The 16,883-nt window shown below is 42.9% G+C and overlaps 1 protein-coding gene across 2 annotated transcripts; it reads left to right on the top strand.

Moving 5' to 3' along the window:
- The first annotated feature begins 5,574 nt into the window (after positions 1 to 5,574).
- Positions 5,575 to 13,092, top strand: CREG1 (cellular repressor of E1A stimulated genes 1). 2 transcript variants are annotated; one of them, XM_048071684.2, is made up of 4 exons: positions 5,575 to 5,915; positions 8,486 to 8,605; positions 10,610 to 10,798; positions 11,419 to 13,092. In XM_048071684.2, exons 1-3 carry the CDS (start codon positions 5,643 to 5,645, stop codon positions 10,793 to 10,795), a joined length of 579 nt encoding a protein of 192 aa, XP_047927641.1. In that variant the 5' UTR covers positions 5,575 to 5,642; the 3' UTR covers positions 10,796 to 10,798; positions 11,419 to 13,092. The 2 variants fall into 2 exon arrangements, with proteins under 2 accessions (XP_047927641.1, XP_047927640.1); XM_048071683.2 differs by having other exon boundaries at positions 5,581 to 5,915; positions 10,610 to 10,794.
- The last annotated feature ends 3,791 nt before the right edge of the window (positions 13,093 to 16,883 follow it).

The raw sequence follows: 16,883 nt of genomic DNA, 5'->3' as shown, positions 1-16,883 counted from the left end.
CCTTTCCTGATCCCCTTCAAGTAATTTAATTTTTAACTGAAAAAAAGGGGATAGGATGATCACAGAAAAAAGCACTTGCATTTCAAAGAGCAATCAACTCTAACAGCCAGCATCCTGTTTTGGGCTGGGTTTATACATCAGCTCCTCTGACAGAGGCAAGCTTGCAGAAAGTGAACGTGAACAACATTTTCTCTGGGAAACTTGCTTTTTGAACCCCGTTGTTCTGCTAACTGCATTCTGAAGTATCTGCTCCTGCTTACCCTCCCCTCGCCCCTCAGCATTAAGCTAACGCTCCAAACGCTCAGCCTCACCCTCCTCTTCAGGGAGTTATCAGCAGGAAATGAAGTCAGTTGGAACGCTTTGTACTATCGACATTTTTTGCTCTAGTTCTGCAGCTGCAGTGAAGCACATCTGAGAACACACACACACACGCTCACGTGCGACCACGCGCGCACACACAAAGGCTCACGTGCCAGGCACCGGGCTCGCCTGGGAACTGATGTGACTGGGCAAGCCCCATTACCAAAGATGCTTGAATTACACGAAGGGACGTGGCTCTACAGGTTTCTTGCTAAGCTGTACTAGGCAGGGAGCGCAAGACTGTGTGTGTGCTGTGCACTGGCCACATAAAAAAGTAGCTGATTGACACTAACTGAAACAGTTGAATCATTTCACATGTTCCTGATTGCCAGGCTGCGTCTGTGTGCTAGCGCCATGGTTCTGTGCAGATTAACCAGGCTTCTTCACCTAAACAGAGGAAACTTAAAAAAAATACTGTATTGTACAGGGAGCATTTCACCTACTAGGCCTTGCTACAGTGGCTGTGCTCTTAGGAACACGACCACAGTGAGGTACACCACCCTCATTTATACCAGGCCACCTAGGACTGGCGGGTGGTGTACAGGTAGCTAGAGTCACCTCTAGCAGCACTTGAATTTCTTGGGAGAGCTCTGCTTTCATGGCTGATCCACTTGACTTCGGAGAACAAAGTGAACTGGGGTACTGTGAGGCATGGCTGCACCCCCTTTATATTAATACCGTGACAAACATCATCAGCATCAGCCGCTGCCAGTCTCTAGCCTGAAGGGCTCCTCTACCAGTTCCTAGTTTTAATGTGCAACAAGACCTAACAGAAACACAAGGTTACGATCGGAGTGTGGTTGTGGACACAGTCCCTGGGAGCCGTGCTGGATACAGCCATGGTTTTGACTACATCTTTCCCAGGCCAGTCCTACACATCCCCAAGCATCGCAGAAAGCAGTGTCGCAGCTGGCCCTCTCAACAGCTTCCTCAGCATGCAGCCCAAGCCCTGACTGAGCAGCAAGATCTTCTGACTGAACAATGAACATTTCTGCTCCCTAACAGGTTATGTGCAGAGGAAGCTTACTCTGCCATTGTCTGTGGTGGTTGTAAAAATGTAAACTGACTTTTAGCTGAATCCCAGGCCCGTTCTACATCCATTTCACCTTTCTTTTAAAAAAATCTATAGATGAACGGGGCAGAAACTAAATTCCCAAGCAACTTAATTTGGGAACTTTGAGGAGAAGAACAAATAAATGCATCATGCGCAAGCATGCAACACCTTCTAACGTTCAGCAACGTTCTGTGTTGTGTGAAGTTTCTTAATAGTAGTTGTACTGCATTGCTTGACAGGGCTGGTATCTCCTCAAGCTGATAACTAACCTCCAGTTTTAGAAGCAATTTGCATGGTGGGTCTCATGTGGCACCCAGTGTTGGCACTCCAAAGCCCTGAGCACTTCAGCTTTTGCCAGAGCTGATTCAGAGGTCAGCCCCTTCTGTCAAAAGCGGCGGCGAGTGACTTTAATCACTCTGGCTGTCATTTGGGTGCGGAGAGCTGGCCTGGCTCACAAATCAAGCACTGTGCAGAGCCAGACTGCATAGCCCACAAGCGTTATCTGGACAAAGGAAGGTTTCTGTTCATGGACAGACTGCAGGATCTAAACAGGAAGCCTGGCCCAGCTCGCAGCTAGACTGTGTGTCTGAAGAGAAAACCTGCCCAGCCCAACAAAGAACCACGCTATCTGAAGAGAGCTGGCTTGGGGCAAAAGCAACTATGAAGAGGGCAGCCAGAGCATGATGACACACCAGACAGGATGGAGACCTTGCTGACTTTCTGGCTAAAATACACCGTCTCCAGAGATATGGCCCCCAAATTCAGTCTCCAAGCTAAGCTACACTGAAATTGAGATCGTTCCACTAACTGGCCAACACCTGGAGGGAGTAAACAGGCTCAATCTACGGTAAGATGTTACTGTATGTTTATTGTTTTGGCAATGTAAATAAAACATAAGTTGAAAAGGAGAACTAGTGGCTAGCAATACTTTCCTGGCCTTGTTATGCAAGGATCCTGGAAACCCCTAGACTCATTGCACCACAACAGAAAGAATCCTTCTCCTTTCTCTGAGATCTAGCTGGGGAAGTGAGAGGGGCCTGGAGATTTACTTCAGATAACACACTGCTTCAGAGCAAGCTGAAAGGATTAAAGTCTGTATCCCTCACCCTGCAGGTTGGCCCAGCACTACTCATGCAAGAACAGGGCCAGTACAAGCCCCTTCATTCAGCGCAGTGTGTGAGACAGCCTAGATGCCTGTGTGCACTGCCCACAGTGGAGAGTACTCAACAAATCTGCTCTCTTTTATCAGAGAGCCGATGGTATTTGCCTCAATAAATCCTGTTCAGCGCTGAACTCCCACTGGGCTCAGCCCAAATCCTCCAAGAGTACTGCGAGCAGGTGTGCTCCGGGAGGCTCCTGCAGCCGCAGGGAGCAAGGCTGGGCAGCAGCACCCCTTGGCGGCTGCTGCCGGGGAAGGCTGCGGGAGCGCTGCAAGGCCGCAGAGGGAGAGGGTGGAGAGGAAGAAATTGCAGATGTGGTGGTATTGTTTGGGTAACAAAATCACAAATCCGGTCATACGCACCCTTCCTGGTGAAGGACAGATAGCCACGTTCAGTAAATACCTCCAGCTAATGAATTTAAACTCCTTAACTTAAAAGCGTTCCCCCTTTCTGTGTTGACTGTTCCCGCTTTAAAAAAAAAAAAAAAGGGGAACTGAAAAAAAAAGGAACTGACATTTCTCTTTCCCTCATCTCCTTCATATTCTTTCCTTTCTATCCCTTCTTACTTCCATGGCATCCCTTCTCTCCTGTACTGACCCCACCAACCACCTCCTATCTGCTCTGTATCACACTCTCCTGCTCCCCAGTAAGATCCCCCATGCACCATCCTCACCCCACCGCCCGTCCCTTTGGCTGCAGCTGGAAAATACTGCCCTGCTCCCCCTGGTTCCGAGGGCAGGACTGCTGTGAAAATGAAGAGAAAGAAGTGTTTCTGTGTATGCATACGTGTATGTTGGGGAGAGGAAAGAGGAAGCAATGTCTGTTTCAGCTATCAAAATGAAAAGTTTGTTGCAGTTTGTCTTCCTCAAACCCTTCTTGTTCCTAAACCATTTCTTCTAGACCAACTTTTCTTCTAGACCAACTTTGCCCCTCTCTTCCTTACTCTTTTCACTTCTGCACAACAGTTGCTGCCTGTTTCCCTTCAACACTTTCCACTCCTGCCCCTCACCTCGATATAGTCCATAAACCTATATATATAAAGGCAACTTTTCACACGGCCTCTTTTTCTCTCACACCTCACTCCTTTTCCTGGCCTATTTTCTCCTGAGAGATAACTTTGCCCCGAGATGTAACTTGTCCTATATCACAGGCAAGCACGCTTTTACTACCGGTGCTGCTGGAGCAGGTGCTCCCTGCAAGGTCAGCTACCTACCCAAGCTACGTGGCTGCACGTAACGGGTTGAGCGCAACGGGTTTTGGTGGTTTGTTGTTTTTTTTGCCTTTCAGTTGAAACAAAGCAGGTTTCTCCCGAGCATTGCCAGGAGAGGGCAGCAGTGGAAGGCTGTGTTTTGGTGGCCCCAGAGGGAAAGCCAGGCTCTGTTCCTGCTCTCCGGAAACAAGCGGAATATTGTAGGAAATTTCAGTCTGCCTGTACACAACTACAGGACGGTACATAAACGGTAGAGAATGGGTCCATGGTGTATTTTTCCTCGAGAAGAGATGGCTTTCCTGAATTCGGCCCAACAAAATGACTCGTGGCAAACAGCCTGGCACTCCCAGAGGCCTTTCAGTTGAATCCACCTGGCAGACCATGGCCGGATCCTTTTTCTCAAGAGCCTCACAGCCTTGGCCAATGCCACGATATGCACGTGCTGTATGATGGGGCACCTGGGGACAGATGTCACCTGAGAAGCACTGGTTGTGTGATGGGAAAGAAGCCATGGTTAGAGCCCTGAAGTGCCTCTTGTAAGCATGTAACCTGCCCCAGATGAAGGGTTGAGTACCATCATGGTCTGGACCTGGACATTTATCAGGCAAAGAAAAAGGACTCCAGAAGGGCCATGGGGGACTCTACCTCTGTAACGTATGAGCATTTCCATTAAAACAAGTAAAGATGAAGTAAAACTCTTGGCATATCTCCTGGGAAATCAAAAGTCTGCCTATTTCAATATGGCTTTTGGGGGTTTGACTAGAAGAACTTTCGGGTGTTGAAGTGATCCTATCGCAGACATAAATCTTGGAGAAAATCCTTTTCAAAGGTGAAGCTTCCGCAGTCTTTGCAGGAGGGCTCTGCCTCTCTCTTACATAAGGCTGTTCTTTAATAAATTCCATCAGCATAGAATATTTTGTGACCTGAATGTTTTTAGACTGAAATTCACCTTTGCATGCAGCTGGATATTGAGCTAGCAACTGACCCATCAAGCTCTCAGATGGCAATCTCCCATCTTTCAGGAAAAGTTGAATCATGTCTTATTATTATCCCAATTATTTCTTTATACAAACCTTTATCTTGTGACTGAGCACAAGATAACAAATAAAATGAGGCGTACCTCACTATTTATTCATGTGAGCAACACAAATGCTCCCACAAGCTCTACAGTCCGAGCTAGTTTCAGAGAGCCCTCCCTTAGTGTACTTAAACATGTTTTTTTCCTGAAGGAAGGCAGGGCACAGACATTTGTCGCCACACTGCACCAGCTCCTGACGTGAAGTTACCTGTGCCCGGGGACGGCAGGACAGACGAACACCCTCTGGACCTGACCGGGCGCCCCGGGCCAGACCGAGGGGCAGCACCCTAGGCTGGCTGCCGCCATGCCCGGAGCCGGGGCGCTGAGCCCTGTCCGTGGCTGTGTGGCGGGGCCGGGCAGCGCCGCCCTGCCTCAGCCGCCTCACGGCAGCCGTTGGCTCCAGTCACCGCCCAACGGCCGAGCCGGGCGCGAGCCTCTCACCCGCCCGTCACGTGATGGGCGGGAACGGCTTCCCTCCCCTCCCGCCAGCGGTGAGACGTGATTGGCAGAGAGTTTCCCGGAGAGGCCTCTCATTGGCTGTCCGCTTCCCAGCGGCCCCGCCCCCCGCCGCCTCTCCTCCTGGACGGCGAGCCGGGGCTGTCAGAGCTGTTTACAACCCCCGCACCCGGCTGGGCTTATCCCCGCCTCCCGGCAGCCCTCATTGGCTGAAGATCTTACGGCTCGCCTCCGATTGGCGGAGAGCAGAGCGGGGCGTGAGGCCCGGGGGGCTGCAGCGCCCGGCCAGCGGCGGCTGAGGGACGGTCGGGGCGGGTTGCGGCGATGGTGGCGGTGCCGCTGCTGCTGCTGTGCGCGGCCGCGCTGGCGGCCCGCGGGGCGCTGCCGCCGCCGGAGGAGGCGGCGCGCGTGGCGCGCGTGGTGCTGCACAGCTGCGACTGGGGCGCGCTGGCCACGCTGTCGGCGCAGGACGGGCTGCGCGGCCACCCCTTCGCCAACGTCTTCTCCCTCAGCGACGGCGTGCGCGGGCCCGGCGGCGGCAGCGGCGTCCCCTACCTCTACCTCACCGACATGGAGATCTCCGTCAGGGACCTGCGGGTGAGCGGCCGGGGGGCGGCTGGGGCAGCGCAGCCGCAGATATACGCGGATGTATGCGCTATGTGTATGTATATATACACGTAGGTAGCCCAAAAAAAGTAATATAAAATATATATATATAGGTTCATATATCTAAATATATAGAGAGGTTCATATATAGGTTCATACATATAGGTTCATGTATGTAAATATACATGTTCGTGTATGTAAGTATATATGTAGGTTCATGTATGTGAATATATGTATATAGGCTCATATATATATTTAGGCCCCCTAAAAATGAAGTTTTCAGGCACACAAGCTGCCAATGCAGTGCCCATTTTTTCAAGGTTCACCTCCAAAATCCTGTTCATCTCAGTGGCAGGCAGCAGTTGGATTCTCTTCAGTAGGACTCAGGGTTATTTCAGCGTTTTCTGAAAGCAGTGCCGTGTGCTAGATGGGTGTTCCCTGCCTCTTCTGTGAGGATGACTCTAAGCCCTTGAACACCGGACCCTAAAGCGGTGCGCCGCGGTAGGGCCAGGCGCCGGCCTCCAGCTGGCGGCACGGGGCCTTCACTTTGTTCAGGGGATGAGTGCAGGCGGCTTTCTGTGCAGCAATAAAATGGGAATGGGAACTGGGTTCCCAATGACTCTTCTTTCATGGTAAGGTTTCACAGTGAAAAACTCGATCAGAGCACATTTGGGGGTGAAAAGAAGAGGATGTAAGGAACTTGGGTGAGAGGGCCAGGAGGAGCAGTTCTAGGGTCAAGGCAGTCCCAAAGTAAGGTACAGTACCCCAGTACTGTGAGGGTGACAGAGCACTGGGACAGGCTGCCCGGAGAGGCTATGGAGTCTCTTCTCTGGAGATATTCAAAACCTGCCTGGATGCCATCCTGCGCAGCATGCTCTAGGTGATCGTGCTTGGCAGGACGTTGCACTAGGTGATCCTCAGAGGTCCTTTCCAACCTCAGCCATTCTGTGTAGACACCCCACAGTCCTGCAGAGTCCCTGCTGATCATGGTCTGGACGATATCGAAGCAGAGCCCTGGCAGAGGAGGAAGCTGACGCTTCAGGAAGTGCTCAGCGAAGAGATGAGGGGCCACAGAGCACTTAGAGAAGGAGAAATTAACAAAACAATGTAAAAATGTCTGGAGAACAGCAAGTTGGCTGTGTGGGTCTTGAGCAAAGTGGACTCTTGCACAGAGTGCTGAAAGAATAGTAATCACTGGAAGGTCAAGTGCACACCAGAAGACAACACGCTGCCATGCCAAGGTTCTGCGTGTGCGTAACTGGCCTTGTTGCAACTCTTCTGCTGGGCTGGGGCCAAGAGAGAGCTGACTGAAAAGGCTCAGAAACAGTGACCATAAGAATCCTTTAATAAAGAGAACCTTTTTGTTCTAGTAACTGTTACAGCATTAGTAAAACAAACACAAAACTTAAATGGTAAGAACATTTCAGACTTTGTTTTTCCCTTAACCTTTTTTGTTTGTTTCCTGTCCCTCTCGTTACTTTGGCACATTAAAGTAGTTTAATTATGTAATTAAGTGGTGTAGAAAACATATTGTTCTCTTGCACAGTATCTCATCTGCCATACCTACAACCCTTAGGTTTCAGAGGAACTTGAAAATGATGACATAAACTGTTAATGAACCATTTCCTTCAGAAAGTTCCCCAACAGATCTTTTATTCAGTGGCTGTAGGGCAGAAAGATTTGGCTTCGACTGTCACGCGGAGGGAGACATCTGATAAGAGATAGTGCTGAATAATCATGAATCAGCAGTTTTTGTCATTGAGCAACTTCCTGTCTGTGCTGTGAGTCAGGTGGTGGCTCCTGTTTCCTAAGTTCGGTCATGCACTGCATAGCACTTAAGTGACGTTCTGCCGTGTGGGCTTTGTCTGCTTGTTTTGTTTGTTTTTGAGATGAGATCTTATAATGAAATTTCCCAAAGCATGCAAACTGTCTTTGCTGGGACAAAATGAACTTTACCACGTGGTACTCTGCAGTAGGCAATCCTGTTTTGCACAACTTTTCTAGCTGTCCTCACTACATTCATTTTAGAAAAACAGTCAGATACAGGTTCCTTGATTCTTCGAGTTAGGTGTCTTACTTAAATACTGAGGGTTTTTTAAACCTAATTTTTAATATTCACCTTAAACTTCAAAAGAGCTGACCAGTATGGGGTCAGCCAGGGGGCTTGTGTTTTCTTTTAAAATTTGGTTGTAATGGATTTCAGCAACAGCTGTGAAACCCATTTGGTTACCTTTCAGTAACCATTTGTCCTTCCACTTAATGAATTTTGTTGTATCATCTTGTCTTCTGTGTACTGTCCTGTTATGTCCGTTGGATCATAAACGGAATTCAGAGTTTTAAGGAGTGCTGTTCTGTGAGATTTCCATTTTATGCTAACAGATGTCAGCAGACTTCTAAAATGTTCATCTAAGTCAGCTTTCAGATATAACTAGGAAAAGATGATCACAGCTTTGTTCTTTTTACCAGTAATTCTGAATTGAATGAAGCACCAAAAGCTGAAAACATAGTATAACTTTTTTTCCTCGCAAAGGTACATAAATCTCTTATCATTTGTATTTCAGGTCAATTCAAATGCCTCCTTAACTGTGTCTTTGGCACAGACTCCTTACTGCAAGAAGCACAAATATGATCCCCAGAACCCCCTCTGTGCCCACATAATCTTCTGTGGGAGTGTTGTAAAGGTAAGCAGCTGAAAGTTGATGCTGGGCAAGACTGCGCATTGAACAGGGTTGCATAGTGGATGGAGAAGAGCTCTTAGCATTTCCGTGCAGAAGATTATGAAGGAATGTCATGTGCCATGATACCAGAAGGCTATCTCATAGCTTGTGTGAGGAAAGCCAAGTAACCAGTTGGTATCTGCAGGAGCAGTGTTGGCATGTCTTTAGCAATGATCTTGAGAGGACAATATTGCAATGAAGAAAATCATCCTACTTCCCCTAGACCCGTTTTGAAACTGAAAAGTCCAAGACAATTCTCTTGTGAGTGAAGCGTGAAGGCTTTTTCATATCTTGCTCAGTTAAGTTATTCGGCCCATCCAGTCTGACATATGCATGTCCAAAATTTTATTGAAGTTAATATTAATCCACGCTATAAAGTTACAGGCATTAGACATAGAAAAAGTTTATTGTATCACCTGGCAATGTTGCTGCCACGGCAGTATTCTTTCTTGCACCGGTACCTTGGTGTCCCATAGAAGGAATTTAGAACTGCATGTGTTGTTTGTTGAAGATCTTAATCCCATTATTGAGGATGAGGACTAATTATCATTATTTTCTCTTATATGATAGCCTGAATTCTTACTCGGTGTTTTCACACCTCCTGTATTTGTACATTACACTCCGTCAATCCTTTAATTGCTTTCATGAGTTTATCATCAGTACTGAAATTATTTTAATTAGTTCCTCTTGTACCATGTCCAGAACTCTTAACTAGTTGATTTAACACTTTAAAAATTTGCACATAGTATATTAAGTAGTCACACATTTCAGATCCCATTCTCTTGTAGATTCTGTTATTTCATTTTACATGCATGTATATATGTTTAAATGCACATGAACACTATTTGATTTGTTAGTGTCTCTTTGCGAAGCAGGGGCAGAGGAGGCAAAATTACACCTAAAAAAATGCAGCAAGAATCCATACTTCTCCCTTTTGTGCTTTTCCAAATAGCATCCAAGATCGTGCTGTATGTTTTTGCTGCTTACTGATGTGAAGAATCAAACTTATAATGGAATATAAACATATCAAGTTAAATCTACCAGTATTAGGATCTAGCACAAAACATTTTCTAGCCATGGCTTTAGGCTGTTACTCAGTTTTTATTCTTAATTGGATACCATTCCTGCCTAAGTAATAACAACAAAGCCATTTTTTTTCCTTGGCTTTTGTTTGTCTGATCAAGTTGTGCACACTTTAATGTTGAAGAATATGGAAAATGGGAAAAAAATCACCTCCAAGAATACAATTTCAAGTTATGTATGGAAGTTTGAATTCAAAAGACATTTCAAGAAACAATTCCAAATGAAGGTTTCAGTCTCCATAATTGGATAGTTAGCATCATTATTTGCTTTCCCACTGAAAAACCTGACATCTTACACATGCCAAAATAATTTTGTGCGTCTTTTAATAATTAAAAGCGAAGCTTTGTTCCTCATTATTCTGCTGTTTACTCATTGTCCCTCTAGCTTCAAGTATCTAAGATCCTTTAATACATGTTCTGTGGACTTGGATAATTTTAATCTGTACAATGAAGAATTTTTTCATCATCAGCGTAAGGTGTAGTTTTATCCAGTCTTCTTCAAACAAGTCAGTGTCAGGTTGGATCTAGTTTTTGTATTAGAACAGAATCAATGCTGCTACTAAAGCTGCCAGCCTGCATCTCTCTCTCTAAACAGAGAACAGAAGACTTATTCTTATGTTGATGAAGTACTTTCTTCCTCATGCTTTTACTTTAAAAGCACCCTTTTGATTTAATATTAAAAGCAACTACCTTGGAGTGTTTGCCTCTCTCATGTACAGTTGTACAGCACTCTGAAGATAAGTGGACTCTGCCACAGTAACGAGCCCTTTGGGGTAAAGTGTGGCTGAACTGAAAAGAGCACACTGCAGTCAGCAGTGTGTTTTAGTTAACATTTGTCTTCCATATGACTGTATCTTAATGTAGTATTTTGCTGGCTATTGTTCAGGTGAATGATTCAGAAGCGGCCATAGCGAAAAAAGCGTTATTCAGTCGGCACCCTGAAATGGAAAGTTGGCCTAAGGATCACAATTGGTTCTTTGCCAAATTCAACATCACCAATATTTGGGTACTGGACTACTTTGGTGGATTGAAAATTGTGACACCAGAAGAGTATTACAGCGTCAAGCCTTAGTAAGTACATATGTTTTGCATGCTTAACTCATTATATTTGGAAGCTGTAAAACTTTTCCTTAGTATTAACAGTGTATATTACCTGTCTCTGTTTTTTACATACGTTTGTCTTTTTCCCTAAGTAGTCTACTGGATGCAGTATCTGAAATCACAAAATAAGTTTGAATAGGGGACCCACCTACTTAACGATATAAAGTATAATATCTATAAGTAAATCTCTATGGATAACTATCTTGTACTTCAGCTAAAATACAGTTTCTTGGGAGGAAGGACTCCTGCAGAGTGAGAACAATTGTTGTCCTTTATTTGGATTAATTGCAGATTATGTTTTGGTCTAATAGTTAAACATAGCGAGACTTCAGTATTTATGAAGAGTCTGATCTAACTTAAAGCTGTTCTTTTGTTATCTTCTGCTTTATACAAATATAATCAATGGGATTGCAGCAATGTTATGTAATATTTTTTTCCCCAAAAATTGCTTTTGAATCTTTCATCATGATACTGAAGCATAAAGAAATTCTGTTTTATTGTCCACATAAAACTAAGTCTTCAAAGCTTTCAGATATATCTTAGCATGGTCTACAAACACACATACAATTTCATTCTTATTCTTACTCCTTGTAGGTAGAGGAAGATCCTTGGTGATGGTGATAGTACAAATGAAGTACTTTGGATGACTGTTTCATGAGATACTTCTTTTTCCTACGTGTTGCAGAGCTGAATTAATAATGCAAAAAATCAAACACCTTGCATTGTTAATGAGCTTGCGTAACCCTTCTGAAGCAAATGTGAATTCGCCCTATCTAGCACAGGTTGAATCATGTCATACACAAAATCCTTTGTGCATAAGCCGTAAGTAAATTGTATTCATTAGACATGAATCTGGGAAGTTCTTATCCGTCTCTTGACGGTCTGCATTTAGAAAGGCTGTGTTTACTGCAAACTAAAGAATTAGTCCAGTTTTATGCTTCCAGTGCCTTAGTTAAATCATATCTGTTTGCAGGCACTCTCCAGTTTTATTCTATTTTTAATACCAGTTTATTTTAGATCTTTATGGCAAAGTACTACAGGATGGCTCAGCTGACTGTGGAAAGGAAAGCATTGTTTGTGTTGCAGTGATGAATGATACGTTGAGTTCTGAATTCTGTAAGAATTTTTTTTCGTGCACATATACACTCACAATTTGAGCCGTTTTTCTGTTTTGCTACTTGTATTGAAAGTGCTATCAAATATGATTGCGTTTATGCCAACAGTACATGTACCTCAGGCTTTTGATAAGTTCTTGGTAAGTCTTTGGCTGGTAGTGGTTATGTGCCCTGACTTTAAAAGAAGTGTTAGTAGTAGAGATAACGAAAATATCTGACTTCAGTATATCAAGAGTAGTGGCTTGTAAGTTCAATGAGATTGATGTAGAAAGAAATTGGTTACTGATTTGGATTTTGAAATCTTCAGCTTTCTTAATCTGATCAAATGGCAGTATAACAGCTTTTACTACCTTCAGCAGTAGAACTGAGCAGATTTTGTTTCTTTGGAAGCCTTATGCAACAATTTTAAGTCTGTAACCCAGAAGTGAGAAGGAAACTAGTACAGTATAACACAGATGATTCAGCAGCTGCAGAGAATGAAAATTAACGAAAGGTGTGGAAAATTAATTCTCTGTTTCTTAAAATAAGCCCCACACAACCATGAAAAAAAAATTAACGCCTCTTTATGTTCTGTCACATCTCCCAAGTGCTAAGTTCACAAATATCCAAAAGCAATTATGAACAATTAAGTTAGATTTGCCTGTGGTAAAATCATCTACTTGACAGAGTAAAGAACGTGAAAACTTAGTGTCCTTAAAGGCAGATCCACATTGTAGAACAGTGGATTTTGACAGATCAAATCATCTCTACATCTTAATGTCATCATTATACTGCTACTTATCTCAAGTACTGGAAAGATTTATGAAAGCCTTTTTGAAAGAGCTTACAAAGTTTTCCTTCTCTGCAAGGGGAAAAAAGGTACTTTTTACTATATTGAACACATTCTGTGCTACTATTTAGAATAGTTCAAAATTAGAATATGGAAACAATTTATGTTGAATAGGTAACACTGAAATTAAATAAGATATTGGAAATATTTTTATATAAGGTTATTTTTATTAATGAAAAGTGTGGAAACTCAAGTGATCCTATGGTATGGACTTGATCCTTTCCATGGGGACACCGGCGTGTATTACCTGTAACTCCATAAATTCTGATGTACGAGATTGATGATACTGGGCTTTTGGCGAAATTAAACTATTTTTATGACAAATGGTGTTGGTTTTATTTATTGCACATTCAAGAATATTTCTCTCCTTCACACTCTCTTTCACACAAGCGCACACTTTTGGGTTCTTGCTTTATGGTCGTTCTGAAGTCTTTTATGCTTGCTAGAGTATGCCTGGCTTTCCTTTCTTGGTTGAAATAAGCATCTTTGTTTCACTTTTCTTTTTTGCATCTAGTACTGTGAAATAAATCATAAAATAATAACAGTGGATTTTGTGAAAATGAAGACAAGGAAGTCTTATTTGACTATTTCTTTGGCTAAGGCTTCTATTTTGTGAATGACTGCATCGGTTAGCTTTTTACCAATATTTTCTTTTTCTCAAATCTGATCTAACTTAAAGCTGTTCTTTTTTATCTTCTGCTTTATACAAACATAAATGGGTCTTGTTACTACATACATGTGTTAGTACAAGGTATGCTACAAACTTGTTTCTTGTAATTCAAAACTTAGGGTACTGTTTTCAAATTAGGCTTTTCACTGTTCTTTTAATTGCTAACAAAAACAGATCACTGTCTAATGCAAAACTATTCACACTGTTAAAAGAATCACTTTAATTTAATTAAGGGTTTGGTATATATCTTTTTTTTTTCCTCCTGTGTTGATTATCTTTTCAGATTTGAAGTTCCCATTTGTACAAGTTCCCCTGTATTTTCTGATTTGGACAGCAGGTTTTTGTTTGTTGTTTTTTTTGGTAACAATTAGTCTGAAATAGTTTTATAACTCCTGAGTTTTGTTGGATCGATTTTTAGATCATCCAAATCTCCTTGCATTTGAAACTTGAAAAGACTCCAGCCAGATGCTTCTTTTGGAAAGTAACATAAAACAAAATGGTTAAGCTAGGTGTACAGAGTTGGATTTGAGAGTTAATTGGAAAAATACTATCTGGAGTTGTTATATCTATGTATCTCCTTGAACACTTGGCTAAAAAAAAAATTATAAGTAGAAGTGGAATGTAGGGCAGACTAAGGTATAAATCATACTAAATGTCTATCTGTTTTTACCTCTTAGAAATAGGTTTGTAAATGTTAACATCACTGAAGATGTTAGCTCAAGAAAGTCATCAGATTTTTGTCCTATTTTTCCTCTTCTTTCTTCTCCCAGTGCTTACCTTCATTGTATTAGGATTCACTTTAGAGTGTGTTTCCTTTTTTTCCTAATATCTAGAAATAACATTGTGGTTTAGAATAGAAGAGGCTGAATATAATAAATTAATACCACTATAAGTGTATCAATATTTTGACTTCTGATCATGTGTGTCCTCTACCATGGCATGCTTGACATATCTGAGCTTATTCTAAATAGTAATGTAGTCACTGTCTGTATCCAGGAAGCTAAGTATTTCTGTTCATAGATAAGAGCCCGTGGCATAGGATGACCTTAGGTAACTCACTAAGTCATAGGATGTTTGTTAGCCAGGAATCTAATTAGGATAATCTCAGCCCGGCACTCTAACAATACAGTAACATTTTTCCTTTGCCTACTGATCTTGCTTATTGACCTGTTTGTGTTTATACCTCTTAATTTCTATTTTCTTTATTATGTTGTAATGTACCACTTGTGTCCGGAGTGTTGAGACATGCTATATCATTATAGAACTGAGCCTATGTATATCAGATGTCAGTTTAATCCCTCATTCAGTTCTATCTAGATTTATTTTTTTAGGCTTTTAATATTGTATCTGTGATCTTCAGAATAAAATAAGATTAATCAGAGTATTAGATTAATATAAAAAGTATTAATCATAACTTGATGTTTGCAACAGCTTTTTCCTGAATAACACATCGAATTTAGATTCAAAATTGAGTCAACTGTTATATTATTGCTGAACACAAGAGGGTGCCATAGGCTTGCATTCAAGTTGATTGCTATCTTTAATACTTAAAATTGGTTACTGAATTCTTCATAACTCAAATGTGCTGGGAAAGAATACGACAGAGGGCATGATACTAAGAAATTATTTTTCCTACATTGCTTTACATTATGAATGCTTTCCTCCATAAACACAACAGCCTGCTAGCTGCTAAAAAAGAAGCATTCATCTCTTTTGTGCGTGTTTTGTAATCATTTTGTGCTATGAAGTGCTTAGAAGTAACGTCCATGAAAGTGATTTACAGGTTTTTAAATTAAAAACCTCTAGTAAAGGAAATTGAGATAGGCATAGAACACCTTGGAACATCAACTGGGAGCAGCTACCTTCAGACTTGATATCTTTTATTTCTCTCAGTGCTTATTAATTCTAGCAATTCAAATCAAGGTTGTTCACTAGCATGATGTTGCTTTGGCTGTTAGCTGAAACACCCATTTGTGATTCATAAGAAACGAATATTCAACAGCTAGTTGATACTGTTGAACTTGGCTTGTTTGAGCCAGTAGCACAGCCTTTGATTAGGAGGGCAATAGCGTTCAATGCTCAGAATAAGACCCAGTTAGTCAAGACTGCCATCTTAAATTATTGCCAAGGCCCTGGGTGTGCCCCAGCAGTTTGGGCTGCCTGTGCTGGAGACCAGCTCTGCCTTTGTGCAGATATTTGGGTGGTGAGAGAGATGGGAAAAACGGCTCCAAAGCTTCTCCTGAGAGCTGGGCTGGAGTTCAGGCCCTTGCCAGTTGCCTGGTCCCACTGGCTTGGCCTCAGTGCTGCCTTTGCTGTGGTTGGCCCTGGTTGCTGTCACCCAACCTGCTCTACTCTTCCAGTTCAGGTACTGTGGGCCTGGGTGCTTGGTGGTGAGGCCACTGACACTCTCAGCTCACCTGCTCTGGTGAAGCAGCTGTCCCTGGGTATCCCTGACAGTCCTGATTGCCCTGCTGAAAGCTCAGCCTTTGAGCTTTGCATGCAGAACTCTTGGAATTGCTCCTGGGGATTTTTGATGTGGGAACTCTTCTGTCCAGAGCCTTTCTCAGAGTTTGTGTTGAGTATTACAGTATAAAAAGGTTAGAATGTAAGTTCCAGTCATCCTGGCTATAGTAGCTAACGTTCTTGGTCGCCTGGTTTTCTGTGGAAACTTATGTAACCATGCTGTCCAGACACTTGTCCTTTTTTTTTTTTTTCCCCCTCAGCTGTATGCAGATTTGGAACAGGTATGAGCTTGAAGCCAGGAACCTCCAACATATGTCATGACAGTTGAGAGCTCAGTAAAGGAAACAAAACCCGTCAGGTTTTGCTCAGGAAAGGACAGTCACGACTCAGCTCTCTTTCCACAGTGGAAGGCAGCTGGCTAGTCAGCTCCTGAAAGTATAGCTAACTCTGCCTACCCAGACAGATGATGTGACGGGGTGCTAAGTGTTGTGAGGAAAAGGGACACCGGGTATATAAAAGGGACTATGGTGGATATATTAAAGGTACAAAAACCCCACTTTTTAAAAATTTGACCATCACTGGTTGTGCTAGTTGCAGAGCTGTCTGGAGCCTTATGGTTGTTTGAGTCCAGGCATGCAGTTAGTTTTTGAAGCGATGAAATGTCATATAATTTAGTGGATATTTTCTTTTTTATTCAAAGGATTTGTTAACTGTGGTGATGGTTCTGAATTGTTTTAGGTTTGTGTTTTTCTCCTAGATCTTCATATCCTAGATAGAAAAGCCCTAACAATTCCTTATTTACTCTTTGCTTCTGACTCCAGCAGCTGTTAGACTTACTTTTGCGTATAATTTTTCCAGTTTAAACAAAGAGATGTCACATGGTAGCAAATCCAACACATCCTGCAGGCCTTGTCAAGAGAGAGCATGCTTTCCCTTAACTTTAATAATGGTCAGTGTACCATACAGGCATACAGCTACTTTA

The sequence above is a fragment of the Anser cygnoides genome, chromosome 1 (assembly GCF_040182565.1).
Source record: "Anser cygnoides isolate HZ-2024a breed goose chromosome 1, Taihu_goose_T2T_genome, whole genome shotgun sequence".
NCBI lineage: Eukaryota > Metazoa > Chordata > Aves > Anseriformes > Anatidae > Anser > Anser cygnoides.
Note: the sequence above shows the minus strand (reverse complement) of the source record. Positions and strands in the feature narration are given on the sequence as shown.

Excerpts from the sequence above, each read along its gene's own strand:
- CREG1 (XM_048071684.2), top strand. The coding sequence starts at position 5,643 with ATGGTGGCGGTGCCGCTGCTGCTGCTGTGCGCGGCCGCGCTGGCGGCC. Across the intron at positions 5,916-8,485 it reads TCTCCGTCAGGGACCTGCGG|GTCAATTCAAATGCCTCCTT; the intron begins GTGAGCGGCCGG and ends TTTGTATTTCAG. Across the intron at positions 8,606-10,609 it reads TCTGTGGGAGTGTTGTAAAG|GTGAATGATTCAGAAGCGGC; the intron begins GTAAGCAGCTGA and ends GCTATTGTTCAG.